General features: G+C 38.5%; 1 protein-coding gene across 4 annotated transcripts in view; it reads right to left on the reverse strand.

Annotated features, from left to right (window-relative positions):
• The window catches only part of unc5a (unc-5 netrin receptor A), a 398,198-nt gene that overhangs the window by 151,376 nt on the left and 234,051 nt on the right, over nt 1–12,771 (reverse strand). For all 4 annotated transcript variants that reach the window (XM_057851224.1, XM_057851223.1, XM_057851222.1 and 1 more), the window contains exon 4: nt 6,295–6,398. In XM_057851224.1, the coding sequence (XP_057707207.1) occupies nt 6,295–6,398 (104 nt within the window). The remainder of the gene's footprint in view (nt 1–6,294; nt 6,399–12,771) is intronic.

Here is a 12,771-nt window from a genome sequence, read left to right on the forward strand (position 1 = left end):
TACCCATGTTGACAATTACAGGCCTCTCTAATATTTTCAAGCGGGAGAACTTGCACAATTAGTGGTTGACTAAATACTTATTTGCCCCACTGTATATACGTATCGTTTGAACATCGCGATCGCAATGTGCGCATGCAGAATAGCCCCATCGCAGAATGTATGATTGTTTTGAAAAACAATTTCTTTTAAATATAAACTTTTGTTTTTTTTTCATTAAATAAGCAATTGTGCAGAGACATGGCTTCCTGTATCCCTTTTATGTACATCAATCTTCATCTTTGACAGATAAACCCCCTTAGCCTGGATTAAACAGTATTATGTGAATACTGAGGCTGTCCCAATCGCATATTTTTGTCTGAGTCCAAGTCACCTGATTTTGAGAATCTGCCGTTACAGAGTCCCGATCTGATACCTGAAAAAGTTTTTTTGTTTTGTTTTTTGCTTTAATGCTTACGCTGCCGAGAACAGCCTCTCATTTACACAATGTATGAGTTGCCACAGCACACTTCAGACTGTGTACCAATCTTAACAATGATTAACACATTCGTGCATTTGACTGTAGAGCTACAGAGGCGTCTCTGGCCAGATCAAAGCTACAAATCTGTCAATCATCGTTAACTTTAAGTAACAAACGCCAGCTTCACTAGTGACCAAGGAAAACAGTTTGGTCGCACTGCTTTTCAAGAGGGAGGGTGAGAGGCTGTACGAGCGTGAAGCAAAAAAACATAATATAAATAATAATAATGTATGGCGGAAAAAACTCAGGTGGCTTGAAGTGCCGCTCTGAGACCCCCAATTTGGCCAACTTTCAAAATTGTCCTATATGCATGTGCGATACATCATTGGAAAGCTTAAAATCTCAATTTTCTGGGGGAAGAAAAATTTTGAACATGAGGGCATTTAAAAAAAAAAAAAAAAAAAATTTAAACCGCAAAACCCTGTCTGGAGGTGAGAGCACGCGAGAGCAGAATTACAGACGCCATGATTTTAAGGAAGACATCAATGAGTGGTCGAGATTTTCTTTTTCATACTGTATATTTACCTTTTGAAACGTTTCTTTTTTTCCCCCCAATTTTTCTTTGTTTGGATCGAATATGTATAATCTAACATATTAGAGAAAATGCGACAGTAACAAAAAAAATATATATATACAATTAAGGGATAGATACGAGGTAGATATCCGTGACTTTTTTACAGACATCATTTTTTTCATCGTGACATCATTTGTCTAAAAGTTTAATATACGCGAGTGAATAATTTTATAAAGTTGTTTGTTTTTTTTTCTCTTTAAAACGAAATATTAGACATCAATGAATGATTCTAAACAAAAAAATGACAGACATTTTGAATAAGAAATATAATTAATTACCTTTGTTTTATGGCTGGGTTGAAACAAAAGAGGTTGCGCGACGTCTGTAAACGGGGGTTTCCAGGGTAAAACAGACAAATTAAAAATAGTTCAGAGGCTTAATGCGCCATGAATCTGCTATGGCAGCACATAGACATATAGTTCTATCAAACACAACAGTTGTTTTGGCTTAAAATACAGCAGTTTCTTTCAAAAAGGAGTGCAGGAGCAGAAACGGCTTTTTCAGTCTTGTCTGTGTTTTCCGCCATAGATAGTTTGTTAATTTAAAAACCTGCTCCTTTTCACCCGATTCTGATCCTTCTGAAAAATGTCGCGATCGGCCCTATTTCAAAACATGGGATCGGATCGGGACATCTATAATGAATACAACGCGGTCATAATGAGTCAACAAAAGACAGCTATTCAAGTCTGGTGAACATTTTCTAGCATAACTGTTGCAATATATATCGCAGTATATCGCAAACCTCACAAAAAAATCACAATGCCAGTTCAGCCCAACTAGCAACCTTAAATATTTATGCAACTGTTTAATAAAAAGTGAAAATAATGTCGTTTACTTACTTATATCAGGGTTCTTTCACTATTTAAAAGTCAAATTTAACGCTTTTAAGGACATTGTTAAAAAGTGAAAATATCATTTAAGATCAAAACAATTTTCGATGAAGGAAAAAAAACTAATTTTATTTCACTGTAAACACAGAACTGCTGCCACTGTTTTTCTCTTCTCATGTGCGACTTGACGGCTTTGACCCCCAATGTCCCCAATGAAAAAATTTTTTTTGCAAGACTTTGCACTGGGTGATGTTGTTATTTTCACTTGGGGCTAACCACCTCTTGAATAAACCATTTTCCATCAATTTTTTATTAAATTTACACTTCCCCATCCATGCATATTCCTGCTCACCTCTAAAACTGTGAATAACCAGAAAATGGCGTCATGGCGACAACTCAAGTTGCTGACGTACGCTGAGGTTGCGGACAACGACCCATATAACATATATTATTCCCAAACTCTCGTATTTAGTACACAACCATTGATAAAACAAACACACGCCACTGGAAGTTTTACAGCGTACTACAGTAGCATTAAACACATTAGCTGGGAATTCAATACCTAGAGCAATTTTCCATTAAATTAAAGACAATTTAAGAACTTGATTATCCGGATTTTAAATGTAAGATATTATAAGAATTTTTAAGGACCCACGGGAACTGTTTTACATTCAGGAAATAAAGAACATCTACCAAAAATACAACATTCTATTTCTTCACAAAACAATAACATTTTGTGCTGTTAAGACAAGGTGGCTGTGTTTTTCGATAGCTCCACAATGATAGATTTCAAAAATACATAAGTTTTCTTTCCACGTGAAGCCAATTTAGGACTGGATGATTTAAAGATTGTGATCAAAGATTGAAAAGAAACAAATTACGGTACATTTTGGTGATCATTCGGGTTATATTTAATCAACCAAATATTAAGTTGCAAACTGACAATGTTAGGCAGAGTTTGTACCTTGTGTCGGAACGTGCCGGTATGAGATTCTGACGGTATGATAACCTTGAGCCAAAATATCACAGTATTGCAATTACAGCTCTAAAATGCGTTCCTTTACAAAATATTCATATTCAAAATAAATGCAGTTCTTTAGGTGAGCCTAAAACCACAGCCACAGCTCGACATTATTACCATCAGAAAAGAAATACCTTATTGGCCCGAATATAAGACAGCCCTGATTATAAGACGACCCCCTCTTGTTCAAGACTCAAAATTGAAAATAGACTTTTTGAACACCAAATTAATTTTTATACAGAAAATAATTACAGTACATCAGAAACAAATGATAATAACAATATATTTGAGAGAAATGCATATTATTTAGCTTCATTCAAATCTTAATATCTGAACATTTAAATATGTAAACTAAGTGCACATTCGTAAATGAATGGCTTCTGATGTTTGAAATCTATATAAACCAATCTATTGTGATAAAACAACAAAATTGTAATAACTACATTAACCATCAAAGTGAAGTCTAACTGTAACTGTAGTCTTGAAACAAATCTGAATAAGGAAAAACATTGCAATAAAATAATGCAAACTGGTTAAACTTTAGAGTAGCTGAGATCTGTCATGACAGAACATCGCTTCAATAATACCGTAATTTCCCGAATATAAGGCGCACCCGTGTATAATGCGCACCCCAAATTTACTTGTAAAATCTAGGGAAAATTATTGTACCCGTTTATAACGCGCACCCTAATTTTAACACCAATAAATAGAAGAATACAAGAAAACAGAGCTCGTGTACAGAGACAGAGATGTCATTTTACTGACTGGTGAAACACAGCACAAGCATAGCACATTGGTAGTTCAAAACATTACCGTAAACTGACAATATTTACGGTAATAATATGATTTGACAACTTCTCCAACTTACCAGAATCTAGGAGAAAACAAAACAGATGTGACTTTTCTTTTAAAGGCTGCTGTATAATTTGCTCGTTTCCTCATGATGAATAAATGTTTCTTCCATGGATTGATACGGTAAAATGAAAGTGAGAACGTAAGTCGGAAATCCGTGAGAGCTCATCGCTGTCAACACGACAGTAACAAAAGGAACTATTGTTATTTGGGTTTGAGTTTCCCGATGGACCGATATAGTTGACGGACACAGGAAGTGTGTGTCCTTACATTTGTTATGGTCCGAACTGCGGAGCTGCAATAAACGTCGACTCAAATGAGTTCAAGAAACTAAATTCTGTGCTTTATGAAGAGTGAAAAAAGCAGAATTTAACACAGACGAAATCATTCGGCCGATTAGAGTGAAGTGTTACCGAAACAAAATGGTGACGTCACGTACCGTAATGGTCGGCAACGGGGCGCCGCATACGTTTCATCAACACAACGTGGCCGTGTCAATGAAAAAAATTCATTTTATATATATATGTAATAAATATATATTTCTGTCTCCATCCATGTACCCGTTTATAATGCGCACCATGAGTTTACAAGTTGATTTTGGGAGAAAAAAGTGCGCGTTATATTCGGGAAATTACGGTATCTGGCGTCCTTCAGCGTCCTGAATGGGTATAATGTCTCGGCCGTGAATATAAGACGACCCCCTCTTTTTCAGCCTTATTCCAATGCAAAAAACACCATCTTATATTCGGACCAATACGGTAATTGAATTATTTTTCCATAATAAGCACAGTTGCATGACTGGTATCATGTTTACATTTTACACAGTCTCTTTCTCAACCTAGACAGTTACCAGAGAGAAAAAAAAAACACATGTTTTACCACAGCTAGACACACTAAACACGATGGAGTTAAATCTTGTAGCTGGTGGGAAACATTCTTGACAGTGTTTACAAACCTTTAATTTTGTAGAAATGCGAAATCTTATTTGAGGTACGGCCTCCTCAGCAGCCACTCTCTGCAAACATGTTTTACATGTTGGTTGGCCCTCCTCCTCTAAGCCGCGGCCATCTGTAACTTTTCTGTAGCCAAAGTAATCCCATACCAGCAATTTCGTTTTGTATGACGGGGAAAACGTTCAGGAGTTTCACCTCCTCCAGCAATCGTGTAGCACAACTGACTCACTGACACTGACACAACAACCGGTGGGGGGAGGGTTGAGCCTTGCAGCTGCAACTGAGGGATTTCTCCCTGCATTTTTGGGACATAAAAAATAACATACGTTGGAGATGGTATGAAGAAATTTTTTTGCGGGATTGAAACTGACATTTTAATACCACGGTCAAGGCCGGCCCAGCCTATGCGCAGACTATGCAGCTGCTTAAGGCCCCTGACCACTAGGGGCCCCCCAATCTGGCAACCTCATTTTATACGTTGTTAATAGAGCATCGTGAATAATGTGGTGCACATTGCCGTTTATCTATGCAAACATCCATTTTCTTGTCATTACAATCTGGCAACCTGGGGAGTGACGTTGAACCTGCTTTAAACTGGATATACTTTATTTGCTGTTGTGATATTTGACGTTCACTTAATACAACAATTGTGTACTGTTGTACTGGTTGTGCCAGTACAGTACATTGTGAGACTGTGAAATTGTTTAATTTATTTTGTATTTTGTTTACTACAGTTTGCTTGATTTGACTTTTGTGAGTTTTGATACTTGATTACAAGCTTAAAAATGTAAAAGTTCTTCCTTAACTTCTTTTCCTCTTTTAGAAAAAGGTTGGCGCCATACGCACTGACAATCATTTTGGGTGAGAAGTTTGAAGTATACAGCGCAACAAAATCTGATTAATATACAAAATATGGACGTATGGGTTGGATTGCATGTATGGGTTTCACAGTACACTGTGACGAAATGGTGGGCAAAAAATATGGGCCCCTTGGCATTATTTTGCTTAGGGCCCCCAAATGGCCTGGGCCGGCCCTGACCAAGGTATACCTTGAAACTGGTAATCGGCACATGTCTACTTGTCATCCAGATTTAACGGCATTCTAAGCAACCGTCGATTTCCTATGGAAGATGAACAATTGCGTATGTTGATCACCACACAACTGAAAGACTTGGACGAGCCAAAAAACTTGAACAGAGCAAGTGTGTATGAGAGATATCAAGATGGCAAGGAGACAGGGTAAAAAAAAGTGAGCCATTAATTATAGATGGGCCTTTAGAGATGCCAAATGCAGAGTGAAGCCTCCCAGCTTATGCTGGGTGATATGACGAGCATATGTGATATATGGCGACTTAGGGATGTGGGAGAGATGATAAATCAATGAAAAGGGGTAATTAGAGGTGTAATTTATCCATATGGGCTGTCTGTTCCCCGGTGAAAGCCAGGGAGAGGATCACTGAGCCTCTATTTGCCCTTTGTCCTCCTGATGAAAAAAGGCTAAATGGATGCGAGATGCGAGCCTATAAATATCGTTCATATATCCTCACCTCGGGTTGTGGCACCCCCTCGGGAGGATGGCAGCGCAGTGACACCTCCTGGTCCAATGCCACCTCTTTAGCCTGAGGCTCCTCCTCAAAGTTCTTTCTCAAGTCTGTGGAGAGAACACCAAGAAACGCAACCAATTAGGCTATTTGTAACAGCGTGTGGAGTGTAAATGAAAGCTCCGCCGAGCTAAATCTTGAAATGTTCGCGGGCGTGTCGCACTTCAGTTGGCCCCCGAAGCCACGCAGGGATTGGTGGCACCGAGCATGTTGCTTATTACAGTCTGCCTGGCTGCTTCAGAGATGCTGTCTGCTGCCAGAGGGGCCCGGCATCAAGCAAAAGCAATTGCATTAGCGCTCACTCCTTCCTCCCTCGCGCACCACCCACTCTCTCCAGCAGCCGCCAGCCCGCAGCTCCCATCTGTAAGAGGGCTAGAAGCAGCCACACGAAAACAAAACCCGGAGGCACCTGGACAAGAGCTCCCGCAAGCTCGGCTGACTGCTTGAAGCTTCACATTTCATCTCATTGAATACTTTCACCGTCGCACTCGCCGTTGCTGTATATTTTCCCATAAGTCACACTGAGCGTTAACACAGGTAAAGCCGGTATTGCTCATGCTTTTATGGCTGGAAATAAATGGAGGGCTACTTGCGTCTGATGAGGCAGACAGGCCACTGATAGCTAGCAGCTTGGCACTAATTTGATGTGTCCGCCCCGGGTTTGCACTCAGAGTGAATCGATGTGTTGCCGTGTCGCGAGGGGCAGAGGGCGCGGCCGTGAGCTGCTGCTGAATTCCTTTTAACTAATGTGAAAGCTTACCCTCAGAGGAGCATTAACTGTTTTTATAGGGCACTAATTTAACACATTGGCTGCCATTGACGAAGCTAGACGCCAAATCCATTTTGACTGGAAGTGGTCTATGTTAACTCATTGGCTGACAATTCCTTTTGAATAGGAGGGGGCAAATGATTGGACGTCTAGTGCCGTCAATGGCACTGACATGGGCATTCACAGCGTGAGATAATTTTATTCATGCTTAAAACACAACCATTATACATCATATTTTGTATGCTTTTGTTATGCTTGCATGAGAACATTGTAGCGTAGAGCATCATTGTTATATTAATCTGTTGGAATGTGCCTTTCCATAGCCTTGGCTATTGTAGACTGTATCACAATATGCCCAAATATGGACTGTTATGTTCCTGTGTTTTCCAATATGCCCTGAATGAATACAAAGGAGGACTGTGGCTTACCAGGCTGAGCTTATCATCGTTCTAGCTGGGACCAGTGCTCAAGGTCTCAGCTCAAAGATGTTTTTGTGTGGAAAAATGCCCAGGTTTGTGAGATGATGAGTTTCGTTTCTTAGTAAGTTTCGTTTCACGGTGGGCTTCGGCACGGCCCTTTCAACAGTATAAATGTCCAGTTTCTATTGTACTTCTTTGTACTTCTGGGTGATCACAACTCCTGGCTGAATCACATCCTTTTGTACCCGAGAGCTCTGTTTCATAAAGCCTTCGAAGCAAAGCAATCTATGGTTGTGGTCGTATTAATTTCTCTAAGCGAGCTATCGAGGAGTTCAAAACTAAATTTCAATGACACACAGCAAGTGCTTACAGTTTTAAATGAATTGGATGGTTGTCATTGTCAACAGAGGTGGGTAGTAACGTGTTACATGTAATCTGTTACATTTACTTGAGTTACTTTTTGATAAAAATGTACTTCGAAGAGTAGTTTTACTAAGCTATATTTTTTACTTTTACTTGAGTAGATTTGTGAAGAAAAAAGCACTACTCTTACTCCGCTAATTTGGGCTACACAAGGTGATTACATTCTTCCTCTTTATTCTATATATTAAATGTATTATTTTTTTTGCCACCGATGCCAAGAGTAGAGACATGCCTGGTGTATTACTGGGGTAGCTATACCGATTTCACCAATGAGACGTTCCAACAATAATCGCATGACTTTATTATACCAATCAGACCCAAGCTTGCCGCTCTATCTTCACGCCAGCCTGCTCGATCATGTGGTGTCTTTAAAGCTCTGTAAAAATGAAGTATTTGATATTGAGCGCTGCCCTCAACATGACTTTAATTTTTAACGTCTCTCCCAGTTTTTATTTGACACCGAATGACCGCGGAAAACCGGAGATATGATTCTTTTAATTTCAAAATTGTAATTATGAAGGAACTCTTCACTATTCACACTCAAAACTATTTTCTCCACCAGAGGGCAGTCATGCTCTTTGGACGAATAATGCTTCATTTATGTATTTTTTTTCTCTTGCTGGAATTATATTATTTTTTTATATTTCTTTGGCTTAATGTGGTTATGTAATAGGTTATTCAGACTCAGAAAAACTACGACTGTGTAAAAAAAAAAAAAAAAAATCCAACAAAAATATAAGCAGTTACTCACAATGTTACTCTTCACCAGAGCATTCTTTCACCAAATACTTTTTACTTGCACTTGAGTACATTTTTTGGACGACTACTTTCACTTTTTCTTGAGTAATATTATTTTGAAGTAACACTACTCTTACTTAAGTAAAATTTTTGGCTACTCTACCCACCTCTGATTGTCAATGGCAGGCAATAAGTTAATCGTAATTGTTTTAGACACAGTCAATCTTGACAGTTGTCTTGACGGCTGATCACATCCTGCCAATATATCAGCCAATGACATTTGCGAGCTATAATATAAAAGGGATGCAGCCTAATTAAATAAAAAAAAGACATTTTTTGGCTGAAACCAAGAAGCGAATATTAGAAAAGCGAAGCCCAATAAAAAAAAGAGCAAAATAACAACATCAACAAAAACAAAACAAAACACAATTTAGCCCTTTTAAAACAGAATTTTTTTTTAAATAGATGAATTCTTAAAGCTGCGAATTACAAAACTATTTATTCGATAATTTATTTGGTTCTGACATTTCAACAATGCAAAACATAAAACAAGATTAAGTACAATATTAAATGTTCAACATAACACTCTGTACTCGAAATAATATTAGTGCTGCAACGATTATTTGATTCACTCGAGTATTTCGATTAGGAAAAAAAGCTTCAAATCAATTTTTGTTGCTTCGAGTATTTGTTTAATTAGAGTGGCGTTCTGATGGTTTGTTTTGAAGGAGTTTGCTAAACGTTTTATTGATTTGGGTGGATACACTGGCTTCTAGTGGCAAAAGTGAATATGACATAACTCATTTAACATGGCTGAATCCAACTGCTCCCTGTTAAGACTAAGGGTGTTCCAAAAAATTAATTATTAGATGAATCGCAGTTCGACACGTGACGATTAGATTACGATTCATAAATGTTCAAAAACGATGATTTTGCCTAATAACCTTATGACAGCCGCTAGTAGCCGAAACAAATTCAAGACACGTCTGCCGCCCGGACACCTTTAACGGATGCACACACAACGTTAGATGTGAAGATAATACCACCGGCCACCAGGGGGCAGTGCCTTCCTGTAAGAATTTTACTCTTGCTCATAGGGGGAGAGTGAGTAGTTGGGAAGAGAGATGCTGTAGTTCGTTGCTCCTTGCCTTTAAGTTGTCCAGCAGTAGGTTCAAGTCATGTTAATGGTGTACCGCAAGCAACACGTCACTTCCGCTCATTAATATTCATGACATTAGCTACTGTTGCTAAGCAAGGACAAGCCACCGTTTGTCCCTAATAGGAAATGAATGGAAATTGTGTACGAAGGAGATGTTTACAGAGCTAATCCTACCAATTCTCTCCGAAAATGATGTGTCTGGTGCCAAATTGACTGGCATAGATGTGGAAGAATATAAGAATGTTCAGTTAAAGAGATGGCTTTAGTGTCGAAGGCTGAAAAAGAAGAAAAAAACGAGCCGACCTCAGCATAGTTTTAGCTTTTTTTATCGACGCGACTGACAATGACATTTTCCTGTTTCATCAAGCTATCCTTTACCATCAGCCCTGTCTTTCTTATATATCCTCTGGCTGTCCTACGTCTCTTACTGTTCTTGGGGGTAATTTAGTTAGCTTTGTGTAGCGATCACAAATGCTACTCAGTGACAGCCAACGAACACTTTTATTTTTTTCATTGATAACACATCTTAATCCTATAATTTATTTACACTTCCCCCTTACTAAAGTTTTTTTTTTTTTTATATATATATATATACACAACAGAAACGGTAACAGTGGCAGTCAGATACCATTGTAATTCTTTTGAGGTCATTCATTGTCAGACAGAAGCAGTACGACACGTTACGCTAAAAAAATAAGTTAAAAATATAAAAATGGCTTACCTCTTTGTCCTCTGAAAGACCATGTCAACCCAACATAATGTTTACTGCATATGAAACGTGAATGGATTCGCCGAGCTGGTGTTAAAGTCCGCGCAAGTTGATTCGGTCTTCACATTTTTTCCTCCTGAGTTTTTGGTTTCTGGGAACGTATGAAGAAAACATTCTTCATGATCGTAATGTCTAGAGTCGTTTCTACAAGTTCCAAAAAAGCAATGCGTGATCGGCATGTTCGTTTTTGAAAGATTACCGGAGAAAAGTAGCACTTTTTACGTTGAGTCTATGCGAGGGCGGGTCTATAATGTCCCACTTCGGCTTTACTTCCGCTTTACGATGCGACGTCACGGTCTAAAAATAGCTTGCGTGCCGTACGCCATTGGAAAATTCCCTAGAGTTTTGCTAAATTCCGTATTTGTCTATCAGAGGTGAGTACACAAACCCTCTTGTACTGTTTAGCTTTTATTGTTGTTGTTTTTGAGATATTACTAGTTAGCTTCGAGCGCTATGCTAATTAGCGACTTCGCTAACATGTATTTCCATGTTAAGTTGTGCATTGTAAGTTACTCCAGATGCAGAATGTTTAAAACTAGGATTATATACAGCGGTAACATTACAAACATGTGAAATAGTACAGAAATCTGTGAAAACAAAGCATGTTGGTTAAAAAAAAAAGTTATTTCTAAAGACACTTAGCTTGTTTCAAGAAAATGTGGAATTCATTCCGCCAGTGTAAATTTTATTGTATTGTTTAGAGCAATAAGTACTGCTTTTGAAACAGCTAAGGTTTTTGCACCTTCTTGTGAAAAAGAGCATCTAGGTTAGCTGTGTGTTTTATAGGCATGTTGAGAAATAAGTACTGCATTTAAAATGGTTAATGTTTTTGCACTATTTAAAAAATAAATAAATATAAATCTAAGGGCAGCTTTTTGTTGTATGGGCATGTTTCCATCGTTCCTGTTGAATCATCAGGATATTTTAAATAAATAATGGACATAAATTTGCTTTGCTACTTTATTAATTAGTAATGTATGACGCATCGATAATCGTGATAATCGTGATCATCGTCAATACCGTGATAATCGTTCAATAATCGAATCTTAGCACCCTGAATCATAATCAAATCGAATCGTGGGGTGCCCAAGATGACACACCCCTATGTAACCCGAGTCTGTTCTGAGCCGCCCCGCGTTCCGCTCCCACCTCTGACTAGGCTGGGACGCGAACCCGCGCGCTGCGACGATTCTAGTCGGCAGGCAAGTTCGGTAACCACTGCGCCAATAAGCTCGAGCCAACGGCGCAGCCGCTAGCGTCCTTACATGAAGGAATCGGCGGGGAGGTTTCCACGTGCTTCAACGGATACACTTTCTGTGTACCCGTTACACCTAGGTAAGACCAACATAAGGTATGTTTTTGTCTGAGATGTTTGTTTATGTATTCGCTATTTAGTTTAGAAGTATATTCAGCAGTTCTTTGTGGGAGTATGTGTTTGAACGATTTGTGACGAGCATTGTAAAAAAAAAACGTTAACATTTCATAACATTTAAGCTAGCAGACTAGTTAGCTAATTATTCTTTTGTTGTACTTAGATTCCAATTTATTTTTTAAACCGTTCGAGGCTAAGGTCAGGCATTTTAACTTATTTTTAAATGAAAGTGCAATCTGCATAGTTTGAAGAAACTCTGGAATTTTATTTTGTATTCGCATTTAACACTCTTTTGAAAGTGCAATCTTAGCAAGCCTAAAATTTATAATGCAACGCATTAAATGGTCCGAATCCGATGACTCGAGCATTCAAACTAACTACTTGATAGATTAATGAACTGCTAAAATAATCGATAGTTGAAGTCCTAAATAATATACGTGAATACAAATTGCTGAACTGGTTTTTTCCTTTTTTGTTTTGTTAAATGAAAAGTGGCTTCTCTGGACGTCTGTTGCTCCACTCGTCGGGGACATGAGCTGCAACACTTGACACTCTATCACTGGTTAAGGCTGCATTATTACCACATCCAAGAAATACTCTTCATAATGAGGGTCAAATGAAGTCGCTATAATATACACACCTCAGTGAAACATTCGTTGACAGACTCCAATAGTTTCATTTTCATTTTCACTCAGTGGTCTCCCATCTTATTTGCTTGGAAGACGAGTGAGTGCCTTAATTGGAGATGCATCAGGGGAGCTTATCACTTTAGTT

This window comes from Corythoichthys intestinalis, chromosome 11 (assembly GCF_030265065.1).
Source record: "Corythoichthys intestinalis isolate RoL2023-P3 chromosome 11, ASM3026506v1, whole genome shotgun sequence".
Lineage (NCBI taxonomy): Eukaryota > Metazoa > Chordata > Actinopteri > Syngnathiformes > Syngnathidae > Corythoichthys > Corythoichthys intestinalis.